Genomic DNA, 23882 nt, shown 5'->3' with positions numbered 1-23882 from the left:
ATATTACCATTTATGGTGGACCTCTGAGGAGGCTAAAATTTTTTGGAAAAGGATCAAAAATTGGCTGGAGGCAATAACAGGGGTTAAAAGAGAATGGAAACCTGAAGCATTACATGTAGGGCATCCTGGGATTGTCAGGATGAAGTCTCTGGTAAGGAGTTACGTTTGGTGGCCTAACATGGACAGGCAGATCAAGAATGGGTGGCCACGTGCACACCCTGTCAGGAGTCCAAGCTGGCTCCCCCTGAGGTGCCCGCTAAGGAGTGGGAGCGACCACAAGCACCATGGTCCAGGGTGCACATTGACTTTGCTGGACCAGTTCATGGCCAAACGTTCTTCATAGTTGTGGACACTTACTCAAAATGGCTAGAAGTAGTCCTAATGACTTCCACTACAGCGGAATCGGTCATCAAGGTACCATGGAGACTTTTCTCCACGCACGGCCTGCCCGATGTCCTAATCTCTGACAACAGGCCCCAATTCACAGCTATGCCATTCGAGACTTTCCTAGCATCTCAGGGAATCAGGCATGCCCTGGTCGTGCCATTCCATCCGGCCTCCAATCGTCAGGTGGAGAGAATGGTAAGCTCCACAAAGAGGCCCTCACTAGGATGGGCCCAGGTGATTGGCAAACACGAATTGACCACTATTTACTGATTCAACACATCACACCCAGTACTACCACTGGGAGAAGCCTCTCTGAACTCCTCATGGGCCGCCGCCTAAGGTCTCACTTAGACCGGCTACATCCAAATTATTCCACCTCAACACCCCCTGATTCCACCAGCAAGGTTAGATCGTTTACCATAGGAGACTCGGTGTACGCCCACAACTACACCGGAGGAACGCTGTGGATTCCTGCCACCGTAATTGGAATTACCAGTCCTTGATCACATACAGTAGAACTCGAGGATGGTAGAAATTGGAGAAGGCACATAGACCAACTCCGTAGCTGCAAGAACTAGTCAAAATCTCGCAAAACAAAATAGCAGTCCTTCCACATCCAACTCAAGCCCGAGAATATTGGAAGACTTCTCTGACTTTGATGCAGGCCCGCAGCAAGCTCCAAACGAGTTAACCCCAGAAGCTCCAGGAGTTTCCATCAGAGGTTTCCTTCTGGTACTGCAGGAACTGCGTATTGCTGTTCCAATTGTCCGCATCCACCTTCCCAACCTCTGTGACAGCTACGTGCTTCCCGAGGTCGCTGTCAAAGCGGAGAAACTCCTGCCAGTCATAGAAGTGCCTGTCCAGGTATCTCACCCGCTGGGTCCCCTTGACGAAGCGACACTCACACTTCTGCTGGTGCAGGAAATGGACTGTGAAGGGCAGGAGGAGTACTGTGAGGAGGGACTCCAGGGCCCATCGTTCCCAGCCGGTAGGAAAAGAGGGATTTAATCGGGAAGGGGTTGACAGAACTTTCTAGACTGGAGGGAAAGTAATATCCATACCCCCAACTTACAATATGGGGAGGGGGCACAATGAGGACATCTAGACAGACACTCCTGGGATATCCCAGCCCTTCAGTCCTCACCTTCCCTGGGTCTCCCCAACTTTTCTTCTTCCCCCGAATCTTCAGCCCAACTCCTTCCCTTTGGATGACTGGTGAGGATCACACCTGTTTCCTATCCCCTTCCCCAAAAAAACCCCCTGCAGTCCCCCAGAAGAGCCTCTCGAAGGGAGAGTCTCCAGTCTCCTTCCCAAAGGAGAGTTTTAGAGAACCAACTGAGGGCAGGAACTCAGAGCCCCCAATATCCTTCTCCCTCAATTGCCCCTCCCCTTCAAGCCCCGAATTGGGGATTACGGGGGGAGTCCTTGGTCTCCTCCCCAAATTCAGGGGCTCCCCCAGAAGGGACGGAAGCCCCCCTCTTGCCTGACCTTCAAAGCCTCGAATTTGAGAGTCAGAAGAAAAAGTGAAAGTTTCTGAAGAATTCAAAATCCTTTTGCTCAAATTCATCTTTGATGGAGAAATGTCACTCAAAGACCCAAATTCTGCCCCTTCAGTCCCTTTGTGTGGAGACCCTCCCTGCTCTCTGGGGGAGGCTCTGATGGAGGAAAGCTGGGAGGAAAGAGAGGAAAAGGGGGACCAGCATGGAGGGGGAGGGACTTTGTTGAGTAGGCCTGGAGGAGGAGGAGGAGGAGGATGGGTCTCCCCAGATAAAGTCTATCCATGGGGTGGCTAAAAATTAACACCAATGGCAAGTAACCATCCTCAAACAAGCTGATTATCGGAATTCTCTAGTTTAGTCCTTTCTCCCTCTGTTGAATATGTTAGATACCAGAATAAGTTACAATCAAAGTTCACTCTAATTTTTTTTTAGTGTGTGTGGAAAAGTATAGTGTTTGAGTGGCACATTTTCATGCCTGAGCACCTGAATTTTTTTAGCCATAATTGCCATCAGAGCAGATGTTGGGGAGGGGGGGCAAGGAGGTAAAGGGTCCCCTCCCTCTCCCTCAGACCCCCAGGAAGGAAGGAAGGGAAGGGAGGGAGAGGGAAAGGAAAGGAAATGGGAAAGAAGAAAAAGAAAGGAAAAGAGAAGAAAGGAAAAAGGAAAGGAAAAAGGAAAGGAAAAAGGAAAGGAAATTTTCTCTTCCTTTCTTTCCCCCTGATTTGTTTCCCTCTCTTTTCCCTCTCTCTCATTCTCTCCCTTCAGCTCTCTTTCATTTCTTTCTCCCTCTCCCCCTTCTCCCTCTAATTTCTTTCCCTCTATTTTTCCTCTCTCCCATTCTCTCTCTCCAGCTCTCTTTCTCCCCTTTTTCTCTTTCATCTCTTTCTTGTGCGTGCAAGCAAAATACCCTCCTGGGCCGGGATGACGGCGGCGGGGACAGCGACTCCTTCCGCTGCCGCCACTGAGAAGCGAGTAGGTGGCTGCGCAGGAGACTCCTCAGCGCCAGACTCAGCTCAGCGCCAGCCGCGGTCCCCCGTCCCCCCCTGTTGGCTCAGGGAAGAGCCGGAGCAGCCGCCTCTGGATGCAGAGAGGGAAGAGTTCCAGAGCCCTGCGGAAGGAGAGCCCCGTGCAGCGCAGGAGAACCGGAGCTCTTCCCTCCCGGCACCCAACCAGCTGCTGCTGCTCTCCATTCTCCTCCTTCCGAGCCAACACGAAGGGGACCGAGGCTCACGCTGACATGAGCCTGGCGCTGAGGAGTCTCCTGTGCAGCGTGGTTGATCCTGGTCCAGGAGGGTATTTTGCTTGCACGCACGGAAGAGATGAGCACAAGAAAAATGCTGGAGCTCTTCCCGACACCGAGTTGCCTGCAAAGGACGCGGAATGGCAAAAGGAGGCGAGAGACTCGTGCCTTCTCGGGGCGGAGAGCAGATTGCGCGATTGGGTCAGCAGCCTCACCTCCATTCCGGCTCCTACCTTCCCCCCCCCACCCCTCTCTGTGTGTGTGTGTGTGTGTGTGTGTGTGTGTGTGTGTGTGTGATCTTGGGCGCTCGGCCGCCTTCGGTGAGAGCAGCAGAAGCCCCTCCCCTACCGGCGCAAGGTTTTGCTCTTTCCTCCTCCAGCTGGGTTCCCGGTGATCCCAACTGGCAGACTTCCAACCAGTAACCCCCTCCTCCCCCTCCCGCGTCCCCAGTCTGCTCTCCCTTCCCTTCCCTTCTCTGTTCGGTTTCCAGCTAACGGTCTCCCCCTCGGATCCCGGCGGAACTAAGCAGAGCCGGCTCAGCGGAGCCAGGCCTGTGCTGGGGGAAGAGGGGGGAAGCGATGTCAGGTGGAGACTCGGTGGCCGCCACAACCTCTCCTCAGCCGTTGCCCTTCTCGCTACTCAAGCCTCCCCCTTTGATGCAGCTCAACCCCGGCGAAGGCGTGCGCCCCGTAGGAGCTCCTGGGCAGGACCAGTCGCTGAAAAACGTCCGCATGGGAGGCCAGCCGGACTGGCCTGCTGGGAAGCCCATCAGTCTTCTGGCACCTCTCCTTCCACCACGCGGGGAGCCCGAGCCGCTCCTTCCCTTCGGGCCGGCTTCTCACCAGCCTCTCCACGGGAGGCTCCTCGGAGACCCCTGTGAAAGGTCATTTGACCCCACCCAAAGGGTTTGTGACACACAGGTTGAGAACCGCTGATCTAGAACAACCCCCTGCTCGAGTAGGGGAGACCCATCACCATCTATACCATCAAGCAGGAGACCCCATGCCATTAGATTCTGAGTCCCAAAGAGGGAGGGAGGGAGGGAGGGAGGCGTTGGGTGCCAAAATGTGGCAGGAGCCTCCGGTCGTGAAGGAGGGAAATTGGCTCAAATGGCTGGGTGAATGTAGGGGGAAATTGCCACCAATGTCTCCCCAAAAGTGCTTGGAGACAACTGTGTCTGCTGGCATTCTGCTCCTCAGGAGGGGGCTTGAGGGGAAGGGAAGCCTTTGAGCAGGAGTGGGTCCAGCCCCTTCCCCTCCCTGGATCTGCCCACCCAAACCAGTTCTGGCTTCTGACCCGAAGCAGCCAGGCCGGTTGATCCAGAGGCAGCGGACGGAGGAGCCTCCTGTGGGGGAAGGAAGAGGAGGAAGAGGAAGGAAGGAAGAATTGCAGGATTTTCTTACATCAGAAGTTTATTCCTTTATAGCAAAGCGAAGGGAAGTGATTCATAGGAAGAATAATGTAGATGAAGCTGCTGTGGGTTCAAAGCCAGGGGAGATGAGGGGGCTGGAGGGACAGGTCCACCCAGCATTCCTGGGGGCAGTCTAGATCATCTCCAACGCTCCTTCCCAAGAAAGAGAGGCCCCGAAAGGATGCTTGGTGGGGGGAACTCAGCAGGAGAAGGTCCAGGCTGACATTCTCCACCACTCTCCAAACTGCCACCTTCAGCTTCCATTTTTCACAGGTTGCAAACAGGACAAAGAATCATCAGCTACTAAAGAAATAATTTCCTTTTGCATCAGAGAGCAGGATTAATTCATGAGTGCTGTAGAAAAAGAGATGGGGAAGAAAATTAGGATATAAAGAGAAACTTTTAGTATAAAAATCATATTATCTTCCCTTTTAGCACCCCAATCCCAAGGCAGACCCACACTGCAGGGGGGTGGTTGATAGGCAGGGACAGATAGAGGGAGAATGTGCCGATTGTAGGAACGAAAAGGCTGGGATGGATGAGGGATTCCTCCCCATTTCATCTCCAGGGGATTTTGGAATTCTCCCTGACTTAATTAGAGGGTTAATCAAGAGGGCATCCCACTCCCTGCAGACCTTCCATATGAAGAAAGAAGAGGGGGCTACAAAGGGGGTGGCAGAAAAAGGTGCAGACTGAGGTCACTTGGCCAGAAATTGTGTGAATTCTCACAAGGAGAAGGGGGGGTCAGGGAGAGGAGCCTGTCAAGGTTCCAACTAATGAGCCCAAATGAGTCTGAAGGGGGGGCCAAGAAGGATCATCTCAGATGGGGGAGGGGTGTCTAGTTCAGGGTGAAGTTTTGGAAGTTGGAGTTCATTAAGTTGATAGGATCATCTCAAGGGCTCAGCTCCACCTTCCATCCAAGTACGAAAGGTGCTTAAGAACGAGCTAACAAAGCGATAGAACAATACCTGAGATGCTTATGTTAATTATCAGCAATTTAGGTGGGAACATCTCCTGCCATTTGCTGAAGTGGCCTTCAATGACACAGTGCATAGTAGCATTGGACTCACCCCTTTCAGAATAGCCACAGGGGTGGAATATTGTTCAGGCATGTTTTTAAAAAAAGGACCAATTAAAGAATTAAAAAGAAAACCACCTATAACTTTTAGGAGGAGTTCAGATGAGGGAGGAAGAGGAGAAACTCACCTGCAGGAGGTTGGATGGGAATTGCTGGAAGGAGAAAAAGACCCAATCAGGACCCTTCATGGGCTGCAGGACTCAGAGGGTCCCCCTCCCCTTCGATAGCCCATAATAGGTTGCATGATCTTCCCTTAATAGCCCCTCAAACAAGAGAAGCTGCCAAAAATATTCCTCAAGGAGACCCTCTTGGCCACCTGCTGAGAGGCCTCCCCTAGGTGGTCCCCTCCCCACAACCTCTTCTCCAGCCCCCCAGACTCACCTTTCTTGCTCTTCAGGTAGGAGAAGAGCCCCACCGCAAAGAAGGCCACTCCTATCACAGCTCCCATTATCCCCGTCCAGAGTTTGCTCTTGGCAGAGCTGGAGGTACGGGGCTCTGGAGAAGAAGAAGGAGCCTCACCTGAGCAGGAGGATCAGGCCCACCTTCCCCCAGGAGGGTCCATTCTTATTCTCTCTACAGGGAGGGTCCTTCCCCTTCTCAGGGCAGGATGGGTCCCCAGAGCAGGAGGGGAGGGAGGGGAGGGGCTTACCCCACTGGACGGTGATGGGGGCCTCCAGGCTGGCGTGCTCCACCCTGCAAGTGTAGACGTCTCCTCGCTGGGGCTGGGTCTCCAGCATCACCTGCAGCTGGTAGGTCCAGTCTCCGTTCTGGAGCTCCTCCCCATAGGCCACGCCCTCCTTCTCCTCCTGGCCATTCTTCAGCCACTGGATCTCGATCTTCACGGGATAAAAGCCCGTCGCGGTGCAGAGGAGGATGGTGTTGGGGGAAGTGGGTTCCATCTTGGTGGGGGAGATGGTGACGGTGGGCTTGGCTGGAGGGAAGGAGGAGAAGGAGGCACATGAGAGACACAGGTTGGTTAGTTCAAGGCTCCTTTTTTCTCTCAAAAATATTCTGTGTTTTGAGTGTCTGTGGAGATTCTGAGTCAGTCCAGGTCATGGTTGTCCCAAAGGAGCTTTTTTCCCTCCCAAAAGACATTTCGCTTCTCATCCGAGAGGTTTCTTCAGTTCTGACTGCCTGAATCGAAGCTTCTTGGATGAGAAGCAAAATGTCTTGAAGGAAAACCAAAGTCCAGTTGCCTTTGGAGAAAAGACCTTTGGGACGGTGTTTGGAGTCATCTTCCAAAGCAAATTGCAGGAAGACATGAAAAGGGATCCTGAAAAATGGGAAAACCTAAATCCTTCCTGGTTGGGATCAGGTGACCTCATCCAAAGGGAAGAATCATCAAAATAGGCAAATCCCTCAGCAGAAGAACAGAGTTGGAAGGGGCCTTGGAGGTCTTCTAGTCTAACCCCCTGCTCAGGAGGGAAACCCTGTAACATTTCAGACAAGTGGCTGTCCAACCTCTTCTTAAAAACCTCCTGGAATTCCACCAATCAGCTGTTCCAGGCTGCAGGGATCATCACTGCCTATCATTTCCTCCGCACACCCAACAGAAGTCCCATTTTTTTAAACACCCCCACCCTCCTCCGAGACACCACTTTCTCCTTCTGTCCATCCAGGAATTTAATTTAATCAACATTTGAAGACCTCTCAGTTTAAAACAGCAGGAACACACAATACATTTTGTCTCCCTCACACGGTGATATTCAAGGTTTGTTTTTAATATCAACTTTAATGCCAAATGCAGTAGAAAATGTGACCCACAAACCCAAACTCTGGCTTAGATATGTTGATGACACTTTCGTGATTTGGCCACATGGAAAAGAAAAACTGGACAACTTCCTCACACATCTCAACAACCTACACCCCAAAATACAATTCACCATGGAAATAGAAGCAAACAACCAACTTCCCTTTCTGGATGTCCTAATCTACAAAAAACCCAATGGCTCCCTAGGACACACCATCTACCAGAAAAAAACACACACCAACCGCTACTTAAATGCACAATCCCATCACCACCCTGCACAGATCAACTCTGTAGCCAAGACCCTCATCTCCAGAACCAAACGCCTAGCCGACAAAGACCACCTGAAAACTGAATTACACAAACTCACAAATGTATTAATCTCCAATGGATTCCAAAGAAAAACAATCACCAACCTAATCCAAAAGGAGACTCCCCCAAAAAACCAAGATACAGAACAGGAAAATGACATCGCCCTCCTCCCTTACATCAAAGGCACCACAGATAAAATCAGCAAAATTCTCCACAAGCACAATATCAGGATAGCCTTCACCACTGACCAAAAAATAGCCAACATCTTAAGAAACCCCAAAGACAAAATCCAGCTAGAAAACCAAGGAGTCTACGAAATACCATGCAAAATCTGCCCAGCAATATACATAGGACAAACAAACAGGAGAATAAATGCATGCATCGCAGAACACAAAAACGCAGTAAGGAAAAAAAGAAAAAACTTCTTCCCTTTTCCAGCACCTTAAAGCTACAGGACACGAAATCAACTTTGAAGGAGCCAGGTTAATCTCCAAAACAGAACACCTCCACAAGAGAATAATCATGGAAGCCATCGAAATAGAGAAACACCCCCACAGCATGAACAAACGTGATGATACCTCCCGCCTACCAAACATCTGGAAACCAGCCCTAGCCAACAAACGAACACCACCCACCACCCAAGCCGTTACAATACAAAACAACAATGCACACACAGCCTGCACCAATCAGCACCAATCTACCAATCATGATACAACCACACAACCAATCATTCCACTTACTGAAACAAAGCCAGCACCCCATCCCCTCCCACCAAGACTTACAGAAAGACGGCAGCTCCGTTCCCATTTTAAGCCCACATTTTGAGCCCACGCTTGAAGATGGCAGGTGAGATCCTGCCGAAACGTTGCAAAGACAATCTCAACCTTACATGATGAACTTTTAACTGGGTGAACCCAAAGGATGTACGTTAAGAGTTGAAATTTCACAGCATAATGCCAAAATGTCTGTCTTATTAAATTGGAGTTTTAAGGATAACTTTGCCTTGGACAATGATTTAATTCTGCATGATATTTGGAACGCTGACATTATTTCAACTCTCCCATAAATCTTTTTACTTTCACCGGGGTACTGAATCCCAGTTCTGACCCAATCCTGGGCAGGACGAAATTTCAGTGAAGATGGAAGAAGGAAAGAATGCAGCAGAGAAGGCTAAGGATGATGGATCGCTTATTTTTGTCGAAACTATCTATGCACCTTCTAAAGAAATAGTTCAACTTGCAGAGGCGAGGGAAAGGGAACTTTAGCTGGGCGCCTGGCAAAAGGAACCGAAACCAAGATTTTCCTCACAGACGGAATGAGACCTGCGAGATGAAGCTTCGGGATTTATTGCTTCTCAAGAATGCCTGCTAGAAGGAGAGGGCCCCCCCCAAGGGAACTCTGACAGACGGTTGGAGGATGGGGAGAAGAGCAGATGAATGGAGGTCTCAGCCGCTCTCACGCAGCCAGTCTTTGATGGGCCTTCAGGACCAATTCCGACGCCTAAATGTGAGTGAAAAAAAAACCCTGGGGCCCCCAGAACCACCCGGGTGGAGCCTAGCAAAGCCCACATTTTCCTTTCCCAGCAGAGAAACGGCTGCGCAGTGGAGTGGAGACCTTGGTTCTTTCCACACAGCCACCAGCGAATCAGCACCCCCCACTCCTGGAGTGAAAAAAAGTTGGGAAGTAAAAACTACCCAGCCGAAAGGGGCCTGGAACACTTTCACCTCCCCCCCTCTGCAAAGTGATGGCTCTGAACCCATCAATCAAGCCAATCCAGGTTGGGCTTTCTTCCCGGGTCGTGGATGGGCTCAATGCCAGTGGACGCCTGCCCCTTCCCAACAAATGGCGCCACCCCAAATGGCTGCCCAGAGGCAGAGCCAGGGACTGGGACCACCACAGGGTCCAGCCCCCCCACCAATGCCTCAGCAGGCTTTTGCCCAACCGATGGGTGTGGCCCCACAAAGAGGCTTACCACCCCAAGTAGCAGGCCGACAGGTTGCTCCGGTTCAACCACCAGCACCCCCTCCTCCTCCCACACCCCCAAGGTTCCGTGCAACCTATCATTCATTTCATTTCATTTCATTTATTGGATTTGTCAACCGCTCCCTCTCCCCAAGGGGACTCGGGGCGGTGTACAGACAGAATAAAAACATTATATACAACAATTACACAACCCCATAAAAACAAATTAAACACAAGTCTGTACAGTAGTGCAAGAATTAATTGGTGATTAAAACCAGATTAAAATACCCCAATTTAAAATAACCAGCCGGGAGAGTCAAGGGAGTAGATCATGATTGTGATTGGGCCAGGCCAGCTAATTGGAACAGGTGGGTCTTGAGTTTCTTACGGAAGGAGCGGAGATCAGTGATGACTCTAATGTCAGGGGGGAGGTTGTTCCAGAGGGTCGGGCCCATCACAGAGAAGGCCCTACTCCTGGGCGTCGCCCGCCGGCATTGTTTGGTGGACAGCACCCGGAGGAGTCCCTCTCTGTGAGAGCGTATTGGTCGCAGGGATGTATGGGGTAGGATGCGATCCCGCAAATAACTAGGCCCTGAGCCATGGAGCGCTTTAAAGGTGAGAATCAGCACCTTGAAACGCACCCGAAAAGCCACAGGTAGCCAGTGCAGCTCGCGCAGGAGAGGTGTTACATGGGAGTACCTGGTACTCCCCATAACTGCCCGCGCGGCCGCATTCTGGACCAGCTGCAGCCCTCGGGTGCATCTCAAAGGGAGCCCCATGTAGAGAGCATTGCAGTAATCCAAACGTGACGTCACCAGGGCGTGAGTGACTGTGCGAAGGGCGTCCCGGTCCAGTAGGGGGCGCAATTGGCGCACCAGGCGAACCTGGTGGAAGGCCCCCATAGCCACGGCCGTCACGTGGTCGTCCAGCGACAGCTGCGTATCTAGGAGGACGCCCAAATTGCGCGCCCGGTCCACGGGGGGGAGCTGCTCACCCCCAATGGCCAGAGATGGAACCTATGATGGCAGCCGAGACAAACTAGCTTACTTTATGAATCGAGTATTGGCGTACGTTGACCAAGTAGGCCCACAATACCGGATGGATCGAGAACTGAATCAAGAAATAGCAGAGGGGATGAATGAAGGAGAGGCAGCACAATGGATAGCGGAACTCCATGAAGAAGCAGCTCCTGAGTTAGATGACATAACGGGGTTCATCCAACTGATGCGGGCCCGATTTTACGATGTGGCCCAACAGGTAGATGCTGAAGACCAGATCCAGGAATTACGACAGGGGGGTCGGCCGGTCAAAGAATTAGTTTGGGAATTCCGGAGAATAGCTGGAAGACTACGTTACTGGCCAGAGAGACTATTGGTCTATACGTTCAAAAAGGCCTTAGATCCCAAACTGAAAGAAGCTTGTGCCGTAAGGGGGACCCCAGATCGTATCCAAGAATGGTACACCACTGCAATCATACTGGACCATGAGATTAACACCTATCCAAAGCCGGGTACCAGAACCCCTGAAAAAAAACCGTTAGCCCACCGAATGCAGAGGCAGCAAACTGAAAAGCCCCCACCAACCCCGCGTTCCTGGGGCCCCAAAATAAAGTGCTACCCTTGTGGTCAGCTTGGACACCGGGCATCTACATGCTGGGCTCCAGCCCCAGTTCCACAACCACGCCAACCACCTGCCAACACAATCAAGGAAACCACCAGAAAACCACCAGAAAAAAGTTGTCTGGCACAACAGCCAGCAGGGGCAGAGAGCGGAGCCACTGAAAACGCCCTGGCCACCTCAGAGGAGGAAGAGGAAGGAAACCCAGAAGACGACCCAATGGTGAGTGCACCTATCCGCCCCTTCCAGATAAAAGCCAAACTCCAAATACCGAAAACGGGGGTAGAAGGGGAAGTTGGGGTGATTATAGATACCGGCTGCACCCGATGCTTAATCAGCATGTCAATAGTGGAGCAAATAGGTATACGCACCAGACCCCTGAAACAACCCATTCCGTTTGAGCAAGTGGATGGAACCCTAATTGGGGGAGCTCCGGCTACAAAGATCACTGAGTGAGTAAAGCTGGTGATAGGCCGCCACTATGAGTTCCTCAGGATGATATATCAATTAAAAGATGATGAGGGAAGAATTCAATACAAAACAGAAGAAAAGAAGCATATTATTCATAAATACTTCACAAAACTATACGCAGAAGATAGTATGGAGGAAAACAAAATAAAGCATTATTTAAACACAGCAAAGATAACACCAATCTCAAAAGAGCAAAGGGAGGCGATAAACAGGCCAATAACGTTAGCCGAAGTGGAACTAGTCTTGAAAAACCAGAAAAATAATAAAACCCCAGAACCAGATGGAATACCGGTGGAGCTATACAAATATAATAAAATAATATTGGAAGAGTTAGGAGTGGAAGTGTTTAATGAAGTTTTAGGAAAAGCCAAGATACCTGAATCATGGACAGAAGCAATAATATCGCTAATCCCAAAAGAAGAAACCAGCCTACAAGAAATTCAAAACTACGGGCCAATTTCATTACTAAACTCCGATTATAAAATATTTGCAGCAATTATGGCAGGAAGGATTAAACAGGTTTTAAATGAACGAATACATCCAGACCAAAACGGATTTTTACCTCTCAGACACATTAGAAATAATACGAGAATCATTCTAGATATAATAGAGTACAATACAATACAATACAAGGGCAGAGTTGGAAGGGACCTTGGAGGTCTTCTAGTCCAACCCCCTGCCTAGGCAGGAAACCCTATACCGTTTCAGACAAATAGCTATCCAACATCTTCTTAAAGACTTCCAGTGTTGGGGCATTCACAACTTCTGGAGGCAACTTCTGTTCCACTGATTCATTGTTCTCACTGTCAGGAAATTTCTCCTCAGTTCTAAGTTGCTTCTCTCCTTGATTAGTTTCCACCCATTGCTTCTTGTTCTACCCTCAGGTGCTTTGCAGAATAGTTTGACTCCCTCTTCTTTGTGGCAACCTCTGAGATATTGGAATGATGCTATCATGTCTCCCCTAGTCCTTCTTTCTCTTAAGCTAAACATACCCAGTTCCTGCAACCGTTCTTCATATGTTTTAGTCTCCAGTCCCCTAATCCTCTTTGTTGCTCTTCTCTGCACTCTTTCTAGAGTCTCCATACCTTTTCTACATCGTGGCGACCAGAACTGAATGCAGTATTCCAAGTGTGGCCTTACCAAGGCATTATAAAGTGGTATTAACACTTCACGTGATCTTGATTCTATCCCTCTGTTGATGCAGCCTAGAACTGTGTTGGCTTTTTTGGCAGCTGCTGCACACTGCTGGCTCATATTTAAATGGTTGTCCACTAGGACTCCAAGATCCCTTTCACAGTTACTACTACTGAGTAAGGTATCACCTATACTGTACCTGTGCATTCCGTTTTTCTTGCCTAAATGTAGAACCTTACTCTTTTCACCATTGAATTTCATTTTATTAGATAGTGCCCAATGTTCAAGTTTGTCAAGATCCTTCTGTATCTTAAGCCTATCTTCTGGAGTGTTGGCTATTCCTGCCAGCTTGGTATCATCTGCAAATTTGATGAGTTCCCCATTTATTCCCTCATCCAAATCATTGATGAAGATGTTGAAGAGTACTGGGCCTAAAACAGAGCCTTGGGGTACTCCACTGCATACTTCCCTCCATGTAGATGCAGTTCCATTGAGAACTACACGTTGAGTGCGGTTGGTCAGCCAGTTACCAATCCATCTGGTGGTGATGCTGTCTAACCCACATTCTTCTACTTTATCTAGTAGTAGGTTATGGTCTACCTTATCAAAAGCCTTACTGAAATCCAAGTAAACTATATCAACGGCATTCCTCTGGTCCACTAATTTTGTCACATTATCAAAGAATGCAATAAGATTAGTCTGGCATGATCTGTTTTTGACAAATCCATGTTGGCTTTTGGCTATTACTTTGTTTGCTTCTAGGTGTTCGCAAATTCGTTGCTTGATTATTTTTTCCAGAATCTTTCCTGGTATTGAGGTTAGGCTGATAGGTCTGTAGTTTCCTGGATCTAATTTTTTCCCTTTTTTGAAGATGGGAACCACATCAGCTCTTTTCCAGTCCTCTGGTAGTTCCCCTGTGTTCCAGGATCTCTGAAAGATATAATTCAGTGGTTCTGAGATCTCGTCTGCTAGTTCCTTCAGAACTCTGGGGTGTAATCCATCCGGTCCTGGTGATTTGAACTCGTCTAGGGTAGACAGGTGCTCACTTACCATTTTCTTCCCTATTTCAATTTGTGTTCCTAATTTTGTGGTGCTGCTTTTGATAGGTTGGACTGTTTTATCCCTTTGTGTAAAGACAGATGCAAAACATGAGTTAAATAGTTCTGCTTTCTCCCTGTTGCTTGTCACCTTCTTGCCACTTTCTCCTAGCAATGGACCAATTGTTTCCTTAACTTTTTTCTTGTTTTTAACATGTTGGAAGAAGCTTTTTTTGTTAATTTTTACTTTTGTGGCAAGCCTTTCTTCATTGTGAGCCTTAGCTTTCCTCACTTCATCTTTACAGGCTCGGGCTATTTGCTGATATTCTGCCTTAGTTATGTCCCCCTCCTTCCACTTTTTATACTTACTTTTTTTGTCTTTCAGTTTGTCAGATAGTTGTTTATGCAGCCATGCTGGTTTCTTTTGGGAGCTGTTGTTTTTCTTCTTCATTGGTATTGTGTTAGACTGGGCTTTTCTAATCTCATTTTTCAAAATTTCCCAAGCTTCTTGAGTTGTTTTCCCCTCGAGGATTCTCATCCATGGAATTTTTCCCAAGCTCTCTCTAAATTTATTGAAATTAGCTTTCTTAGAGTCCAAGACTCTAGTTTGACTTTGTTCTACTACTTGTGTTTGGATAATGTTGAATTCCAATATTGCATGGTCACTTGCCCCCAGGGTTCCTATGGCTTCAACAGCTTCTATCATTTCCTCTCTGTTAGTGAGAATTAAGTCCAGTATGGCTGACCCCCTTGTTTCCTTCTCTACTTTTTGGAAAACAAAGTTGTCTGCTAGGTTTGTTAGGAACCTGTTGGATCTTCCACTTGGTGCAGAGTTTGTTTCCCAGTTGATGTCAGGGTAGTTAAAATCTCCCATTACTATTGTGGTGTGCTTCCTACATACCTTAGTTAGCTGACTAGCAAAAAGTTCATCTTCTTCCTCTGCTTGGTTGGGTGGCCTGTAGTATAGACCTATGGCAATGTCATTTCCCCCACAACCTTTAATATTGACCCAAATGCATTCAAGATAGTTCTCATTATTGTTGTGCTCTATTTCTGTAGAGACGTAGTTATTTCTTATATATAGTGCAACTCCACCTCCTCTTTTATTTGGTCTATTTCTTTTAAATAATTTAAATCCTTCTAGCTGTATGTTCCATTTGTCAGTTTCATCCCACCAAGTTTCTGTAATGGCAATAATATCATATCTGCCCTCTTTTACTTGAATTTCTAATTCTCCCTGTTTATTCCTCATACTCTGTGCATTGGTATATAGACATTTGAGTCCATTTTGATTGACCTTGTGTTTACTGTCTACATAACCTGTATTATGCCTGACTGCCCCTATTTTCTTGCCACTTGTGTGATTCATGCACATGGTATGACAATCACTATTACATGCTTGGTTTTGCTTGACAGCAGGAGTGATAATCTTACCCACACACACATCTATGTTACATGCATTTATAGCCCTATGAATTTTAGTTTGCTGGGGACAGAGATGTTCTGTATCTATTAATTCTCTGTCCCCGCTCTTCAGTTTAAATGTTTATCAAGAAAATCTGTGAATTTAATGCCAAGTAACTCAGTTCCTTTCTTGGATGGGTGCAACCCATCTCTTTTGTACAGTTTTTCATTGGACCAGCTACAGGCTTCATGACTAATAAAACCAAAGCCTTCCCTTTTACACCACTCCTTTAGCCAAACATTAAACTCTGCTACACGCTGGCCCTTCCCTTTTTGTTCCTTATATACAGGTAAAACCTCTGAAAAGATAAGCCTACAACCTATACTATTAAGTTCATACCCCAAGTTCTGGAAATCATTCTGCACAGAAAGTACATCTTTCTGGGATAGATCATTAGTGCCAAGATGTATAATAGCATCAACGTCACAGTCCTTACTTGCATTCTTGACTATCTTAAGAATACGCCTCTTGTCTCTGCTGGCAGTAGCACCTGGCAGACACCTGACCTCTTTTAAAACCTCCGTATCCTCTCCTAAATTAACATCTCTTACGATTGAATCACCAACCAGAAGGTGACTTCTCTTTTTACATACCTTGATCTTCTTCTGCGACTGATGTGTGATACCTGGTTCCCCTTTTCGCCTTTCCGAAGAAAGTTCTTCGTTTTGGACCACGATCCCCTGCTTATTTGAGTCATCATTATCACAACTGCCTTGACCTATCTCTTTAGTGTCCCCATTAAGGTCAGCAAGGGCACTATATCTGTTTTGCTGGGTCACAGCAAAAGCTTTGGGTTTATGGTTCACAGCTCTCAACCTGCCAGATCCCACAGTTGTCCAGACAGCTCTTCTCCTGCAAGATCTTTGTGGTAGAGGGGGCTGATAGTGTGGCTTCACCGTAGAGTGGAATGGCTGACGTAGACACCTAGTTTCTGCTTGGAGAGCACAGATTACAGATTCTAGATAGGTAATCTGCCTATGTAGACTCGTAATTTGTTTACAAAGGGGACAGTATCCAAATTTGAAAAGAGTACTGCGAAAGACAGGTGCAAAACAGCTATTACATTGAACTAAGCCAGTCATTTTGAAATAAATAAAATCACAATCTCAAACACACTAATCCAGAATGTATTATTGCTATTTTGGTTTATAGATATAAACCAAAGTACTACGAGGCGCATCCAGAAAAACAAATGGTACTGGTTTTCCTTGATGCACAAAAAGCATTTGACAACGTAATCTGGAAATTTATAATAACACTATTGGATGAGATGAAATTTGGAGAAAAATTTATAAAAATGATAGAAGGATTTTATAACAATCAGACAGCCAAAGTTCTGATGAATGGAGAATTAACAGAGAAGATTGAAATGAAAAAAGGAGTCAGACAGGGATGCTCCGTCTCTCCTTTGCTGTTTATATTGACTTTGGAAATTTTATTAAATGAAATTCGGAAGGACCAGGGAATAAAAGGTTTAAGACTCAAAAATGAAGAATATAAGGCCCAAGCCTATGCCGATGACTTAGTATTTGTTCTAGAGGATCCAGTAGAATCCAGTCTGAAATTAATTCAAAAATTAGAAGAATATGGCGAAGTGGCAGGACTAAAGATCAATAAAAACAAAACAAAAATGATAACCAAGAACATGACAAAAAAGCAAGAAGAGGAACTGGAAGTAACAACCAGAATGTAAATAACTAAGAAAGTGAAATACTTGGGGATCTGGGTGTCGGCAAAATGTTCCACAATTAAAGACGATAACTATAATAAATTAGTGATACAAAAAAGAAAGAGTTAGAAAATTGGAAAAAAAATCAACTATCACTCATGGGATGTATAGCGACAATTAAAATGAATATTTTACCAAGAATCTTATTCCTGTTGCAAGCCGCACCTATTAATCCAGGTAAAAAATTCTTTCAAGAATTAAACAAAATAACCGCTAGGTTTATTTGGCAGGGACGAAAAGCGAGGATTAAAGTAAAGTCAATGCAAGACAGCAAGGAGAGGGGAGGTTTAGCATTAACAAATTGCGATCTATATCCATCGGCAGTATCAATAACATGGGTGAAGGATTGGATAGAGCTAAAGAATAAAATAATTTTGACCCTGGAAGGCCATGATTTGCAAGCAGGCTGGCATACATTCCTATGGGATGATAAAAATAAAACACACAAATACTTTCAAAATCATTTAATTAAAAGAGCGTTATTGCAAAAATGGCTCAAAATTAAAAAAAACCCATTATATGAAAATTCCGAATTGGCTATCACCGACAGAAAGGAGGACTCATCCAAATTTGATAGATTTGAACAAAATGCTAAGATATAGAGACTTAATTGATAGACAGGGAAACTTAAAAACAATTAAAGAATTGGCAGAACAGAACATGAAAATTGACTGGCTAACTTACCTTCAAATCAAAACTAAATACAATAAAGATACCAAATTATATGACATCGAAACAGAACCACACGAATTGGATAAAATTATTCAAAGCTCAGATAGAAAGATGATAGGGAGAATATATAAATTTCTCCTGAAGTATAAAATGGATGAGGAAATTGTGAAAGAGCAAATGATAAAATGGGCGCAGAACTTTGGATATAATATTGAATTAGACAAATGGGAAAAATTTTGGGGAACAAATTTAAAAATGACACTCTCAGTTGCACACAAGGAAAACCAGTACAAAATGTTTTATAGATGGCACCTGGCACCAACAAGGTTAGCTAAAATATCAACAAATACCTCCCCAAAATGTTGGAAATGCGAATCGATACACGGAACGTATTACCATTTATGGTGGACCTGTGAGGAGGCTAAAAAACTTTGGAAAAAGATCAAAAATTGGCTGGAGGCAATAACGGGGGTTAAAATAGAATGGAAACCTGATTTTTTTTTTTAGGAATAATGTCTGCGAAATACAAAAAAGAAATCCGGTATTTAATACTACATATAACTATGGCGGCAAGGATTGCCTTTGCCCAGAAATGGAAAAACAAACTAACTCCAAGCGAAGATGAAATAATAAGAAAGATTATGGATTGTGCTGAAATGGACAAATTAGCTAAAGAAATTCAGGGAAAAGAAGAATCAGAATTCTACCAGATATGGGATAAATGGTAGAGGTGGATGGAGGAAAGAAACAAGAATCAATGAAGGAATGTAACAAAACTCAAAAATAATAGTTATGAGTAAAATAAGAAAGTTAAGAATGGTGAAACTCAAATGAAATACAATTGAATGGGAAATCAGAACTACCGACATCAGAACTACCACCGATCTCCGCTCCTTCCGCAAGAAACTCAAGACCCACCTGTTCCAATTAGCTGGCCTGGCCCAATCGTAGTTTCAATCTTCAATCCTCCTGGCCGGTATTTTAAAGTTTTTTGGGGGGTAAACTTTTTAAGCTGTTTTTTAATTTTTACTAGTATTGTACAGACTCCATATTTAATTTGTTTTCAAGGGGTTTCTAACATATTATTATTGTGTATACGGTTTTTTAGCTTCTATCTGTACACCGCCCCGAGTCCCTTCGGGGAGAGGGGGCGGTCTATAAATTCAATAAATAATAATAATAATAATATAAAGTGATAATTGCTACTGGAAAGAACAGGAAGCTCCTGTTTGTATTGCACTGTGTAAATGTGTTGTACGCCTAAGTTTCATGTGTGTGTGTGTGTATTTTATATGTTTGTTAATAAAATATTTTTTTAAAAAAAGACTCAGAGGGGATTTTTCCCAGAGAAATCGAGGCTGAATTGATTTTGGGGAGAGTTCAGGAAAGGCTGAGAGCCTCTCTTGGTGGCCAGAGAAAAGCTTTGGCCCCTCGGGGGAAGGAGACGCCCGGATCTCTCCGGAGAGAAAAGTCAGCTCAGAAGTCAAAGAAAAAGGAAGAGAAAATCCCCCCAAAGAGACTCAAGAAACACCCAGTGATTTCAGGTCTCCTGAACTGCAGCCGGACCAACAATTTGCTCTAAATGCACGGAATATTTATTAAAAGAAAGGAAACGAAGGCAAAGGGACTAAGAAAAACAGATTTAATATTCTTTGCTTCTCCTCTGAAATATTTTCATGGCAGTAAAAATAATACTTTTGTGAGGAGGGATTTCACAGGAAGGAAATGTATGAATCCCAATGAAATTCAGGATCACTATTTTGAATTTATCTGAAAAATGCATTCTGCTTAGGGGGAGAAAGCTGGGGAGAAACAAAGGCAAAGGGACTGAGGCACTTTCAGGAGTTATGAAAAATCATTAGATAAATTAGTAGAAGGGAGGAAATTTCCATGGTAAATATTGCTGGAATGGGAATTATTTCAAATGTGCCAGATGACAAGAATGTTGAATTGATAGTAAGAAATAATTAAATGTTGAATGTTATCAATCAGGGGATTATTATCTCCAGGAAAACATCCTCTTTGGTGGTAAAACTATTTCAAACTCTCTCTCAAATTTGAGAGAATATTATTCATTCGTTTCCTAATTCTGATATCCTATTAGATGGATGTGATCCTCCTCCTAGCTTTGCAGGGAAGAATTTAGGAGGGAAAATGAAGATTTTCTCCAGACTGAATCTGTGGAGAACAAAATCTCTTTCGGTTCCCTTGAAATATTGAATAATTTAGGGAAGGAGGAAAAGCCCAGGATCTCCCCGTAAAAGGCCTTTTCTCTCTTAGGATGGGGCTGGTTTTTTTCCCCTCTTATGGGAGAAACCTCTGATTCCATTCTGTGGTCAGAGGTTATTTCTGGAGACCCTCCTGGGCTCCCAATGGGAACCTCAGACTCAGGATATTCTCTTCCCTTTTCCCAGCTTCCATCAAAGGAGGAAAATTCCCCTGGAAAGACCGGGTGGCAACAAGGGCAGCCGGAATCCTTCATTTCCACCATGCTTGGCCTCTGAAACCCCATCAGTCGACAGGAATAAATACAATTATTAGCATTACGCAGAGAATGAAAATGAGAAAAAGAAATCTAGGCAGTTTGCAAAGAACGTGGAAGAGACGCTCAAACAATCCGGGGCTTCAGGGCTGAATGGAGGCCGGAGGAGTCTCTGGGGACCCCAAATTCAGCCTTAAGGTTTGTGGGGGGGGTTGGACTCTCCCCTCCCCCAAATCAGGAGCCTCCCCAGGAAGGAAGACGGGAGCCATTCGGCTGCAGGGGAAGGTGAGTCTGTGGGCAAAAAGGGGGCTTCAAGGGGGGCTTTTCTCCCGGACCCCCAAAATCAGCTGAATGAAATTTCTCAGCCTCTGAATCAGCTTCTGCTCAAGGAAGAGGAAACGCCAGACCAGGATTCAGGTTTGATTCAGGTTTGATTCATGATTATAAATTCTATCTGGATGGATTGATTTATACTTCATTGTTTAGTTTATTATTTATTTTATTCAGCCAGTTGATTAATTTATTTGGTTTATTGTTTATTTATTATATTATTTATGTATATATTTTATTATTTGTTTATTTATTTTATTATTTATGTATTTATTTTATTATTTGTTTATTTATTTTATTATTTATGTATTTATTTTATTATTTGTTTATTTTATTAACTTTTAATTTTTAAGTTTTTATTTATTTATTTAATTTATTGATTTAATTTCATGTATTAATTTATTTTACTTACATACCTATTTATTTCCTGAGCTCTAAAGGTTGGTGGATGAAGAGATTCGATCTATTGGGGGGGATCCAGGGGGTCCCAGATTCCGGGGAGGGGAAGGTTTGGGGTCCTTGGGGGGGGGAGGAGAAGGGGGGAGTTGTGGGAATGAATGAGGGTCAGAGGGAGAATTGGAGGGAGGAGGAGGAGGAGGAGAACTAAGGAGGAAAACTTTCACCCGGGAGAGTCTCCCTCAAGGGAAGGGAAGGAAAAGGGGGGTCCCCACATCCCCTCCCCCCAAACTCCCCCCTCCCCCAAACTCCCCCCCCCAAACTCCCCCCTCCCCCCAAACTCCCCCCTCCCCTCGGACTCACCTCTCCGGCCAACCATCTGACCCGTCTGGAGAGCCTCGTAGTTGTGCCGGCAGAAGGAATCCACTTGGGCCTTCTCGTACTGCAGGTCCTGCTTATCGCTGTTCCACTTGTCCGCATCCGGCTTCCCAAACTCCGTGAGGGCCACGTACTCCCCGAGGTCGCTGTCGAAGCGGGCGAACTCCTGCCGGTCGTAGAAGTACCTCTGCAGGTATCTCACCCGCTGCGTCCCGTTGAGGAAGCGGCACTCGACCTTCCCCTGGTGCAGGAAATGGGCTGCGAGGGGGAGGAGGAGGAGGAAAGCCGTCAGGAGGGACTCCAGGGCCCATCGTTCCCAGCCACCAGCAAAGGGGGGGGATCCACTCGGGAAGGGAGGATGGCGGGGGAACTTCCTTTCAGAGACTGGAGAAAGACGCCCCCCTGGAGGAGGGAAGGGGACTCTCTCAGTCCCAGGGGGGAGCAGATTTACTGGGCGGGAGGGGGTCTGTGGGGGGGGGAAGGAAAGAAAGAGGGGGAGGGGAGGGAGGAGCCTCCTGGTGGACCCCCCCTCCATCCTCCCAGGGTGGGAAAAGGCAGGCAGAAGCTCAGCTGGTCGAGCAGGGAACGTGGGATCTAAAGGGGGAGGAATGATGGGGGGAGGGGCTGGAGGGAAGGTAATAATATCCATATCTCCCTCTGTCTCTTCCATTGGGGGGGAGGGGAACATGGGGAGGGGGCACAATGAGGACATCTAGACTGAGACTCCTGGGGTCTCCCAGCCCTACAACCCCCACCTTCCCTGGGTCGCCCCAACTTTTCTTCTTCCCCTCCAATCTCCAGCCCAACTCCCTCCCTTGGGGGGATCCTCAGGGATCCCACATGTTTCCTAGCCCCCTCCCCCCAAAAGAGCCCTTGCACCCTCCCCCAAGAGCCTCTCAAAGGGAGGGTCTCCAGCCCCCTTCACAAAGGGGAGTTTTTGAGAGCCAATTGAGAGGAGCGACTCAGAGCCTCCAAATCCCCTTCTCTCACTTCCCCCCTCCCCCTCCAGGTCCCTATGGAGCCATGGGGGATTATAGGGGGTGGGGTGGGGGGTTCTTGGTCTCCTCCCCAAATTCAGGGTCTCCCCCAGAAGGGACAGAAGCCCCCCTCTTGCCTGACCTTCAAAGCCTCAAATTTGAGATTCAGGAGAAAAAGTGGAAGTTTCTGAAGAAGCCAAAATCCTTTTGCTCAAATGAATCTTTTTCCTTCTGGGGATTCAGGGCTGAAAATGCCTCACTTTCCCTCTTTCGCTTTCGCTTTTCCTTCCCTTCCTCTCTCCAGGCAGCCCACTCCCACCCAGGCACTTGGGGAGGGGCGAGAGAGAGGCTCGGCTGAGACCCCCACCTCGGCTACAACAGTGGAACGAGGGGGGAGGCGTCCCTTTCCGTTCTCCTGGGGGTGAATGTGGGGAGGAAGGGGGAGGAGACCACGCAGAGATCGAGGCTGTTGGAGGCTCTGGAGACCCAGCAGTTTCCTTCCCCCTCCGGGGGTCTTTCCCAACCTCCCCCTTCCCCCAACCCCCTCCTCCCCCGCCCAGCCCCCTCCTTACCGGGGGTCTCCTTCCCCCCTTCGCTTCCGGGGATCCGGGCCAGCGCCCCCACCAGCAGCATCAGGGGGAGCCCAGGAAAAGCCATGGATGCCGCCCCACAAGCGCCCCAAAGAGAGAGGAGAAAGACGCCGATGCCTCCAGCCCCAGAGGCGGAATCGGAGGGTCCGGGTTGGGGGGAGGAGGAGTTTCCCTCGGACTTCGGAAGTGGGAGGGTCCAGGAGGAGCAGAAGGACCAATGGGAATCCACCCTTCTGCAGCGTCATCGGTCTCCGGGCAGAGCCTCCCTTGACTTCACCCGATAGAAGACTTAGTTCGGCGCAGAGAGAGAAGCGGAGAAAGGGGGAGGGGGAGTAATTTCAGTCGGGGGGGGGCTGCATTCGAGGGGCCTGTTTCATACCAGCTCCGGAGGGGAATGTGGACTTCCTTTTGCCCCATCCCCCCATCCCCCAATTCTCATCCAATCTCCCTTCCTCTGTGCGCCTGGAGGGTGGACTAGATGCCCTTTGAGTTCCCACAGTGCCCAGAAGGAGCCCAGGCTGGAGCTGCGGAGACTCCAGAAGAGCGAAGTGGATCCAGAGCTCGAGGGGTCCTTCCGGCCTCAGTATGGAAGGAGGGAGCCCCCAAAACAGCTGCACCGGGTGACAAGGGGGGAGGGGCAGCCCCACAGCCAGCCAGGACTTGGGGGTCCCACACTCACCCCAATCCGAAGGGAAGCCAGGAAAACCCTCAGCTGACAGTCCAGGCAGGAAGAGGCGGAGAGGATCTGCAGGGATCCCTCCTGATCCAGCCGGATCCTCTCTCCCCAGCCCCTCCTCCTTCACGGGGGAATCTCCCTAGGGATCCAGGGGTGAAATCCATTTTTTTCCTACATGTTATGTGGGCGTGGCTTAGTGGGGAGTCATGTGACTGAGGGGGGTCAAAAGACAGAAACTCACTTTAACAATCTCCTGCTGGAGGAGGGGGTTGGACTAGCACGGGGGAATCTC

General features: G+C 47.3%; 1 protein-coding gene across 2 annotated transcripts; it reads right to left on the bottom strand.

Annotated features, from left to right (window-relative positions):
• Positions 1-4537: 4537 nt before the first annotated feature.
• On the bottom strand, positions 4538-23047 carry LOC309384820 (H-2 class II histocompatibility antigen, E-S beta chain-like). 2 transcript variants are annotated; one of them, XM_081938624.1, is made up of 6 exons: positions 22897-23047; positions 21333-21605; positions 6265-6546; positions 5997-6110; positions 5744-5767; positions 4538-4891 (listed from the first exon to the last, which is right to left on the bottom strand). In XM_081938624.1, the coding sequence occupies exons 1-6, from the start codon at positions 22979-22981 to the stop codon at positions 4878-4880; spliced, it is 792 nt and encodes a 263-aa protein (XP_081794750.1). In that variant the 5' UTR covers positions 22982-23047; the 3' UTR covers positions 4538-4877. The 2 variants fall into 2 exon arrangements, with proteins under 2 accessions (XP_081794750.1, XP_081794751.1); XM_081938625.1 differs by lacking the exon at positions 5744-5767.
• Between the last annotated feature and the right edge of the window lie 835 nt (positions 23048-23882).

This window comes from Natrix helvetica (genome assembly GCF_964273705.1).
Source record: "Natrix helvetica genome assembly, chromosome: 1".
In the NCBI taxonomy this organism is placed as follows: domain Eukaryota; kingdom Metazoa; phylum Chordata; class Lepidosauria; order Squamata; family Natricidae; genus Natrix; species Natrix helvetica.
This window is presented reverse-complemented; position numbering and strand designations above follow the sequence as displayed.

Bases quoted from the DNA above. Each gene is read 5' to 3' on its own strand.
- LOC309384820 (XM_081938624.1), bottom strand. From the start codon at position 22,981: ATGGCTTTTCCTGGGCTCCCCCTGATGCTGCTGGTGGGGGCGCTGGCC. The intron at 21,606-22,896 runs GTAAGGAGGGGG...TCCCCCTCGCAG, and splicing joins AGGGGGGAAGGAGACCCCCG to CCCATTTCCTGCACCAGGGG. The intron at 6,111-6,264 runs GTAAGCCCCTCC...CTTCTTCTCCAG, and splicing joins CCCCATCACCGTCCAGTGGG to AGCCCCGTACCTCCAGCTCT.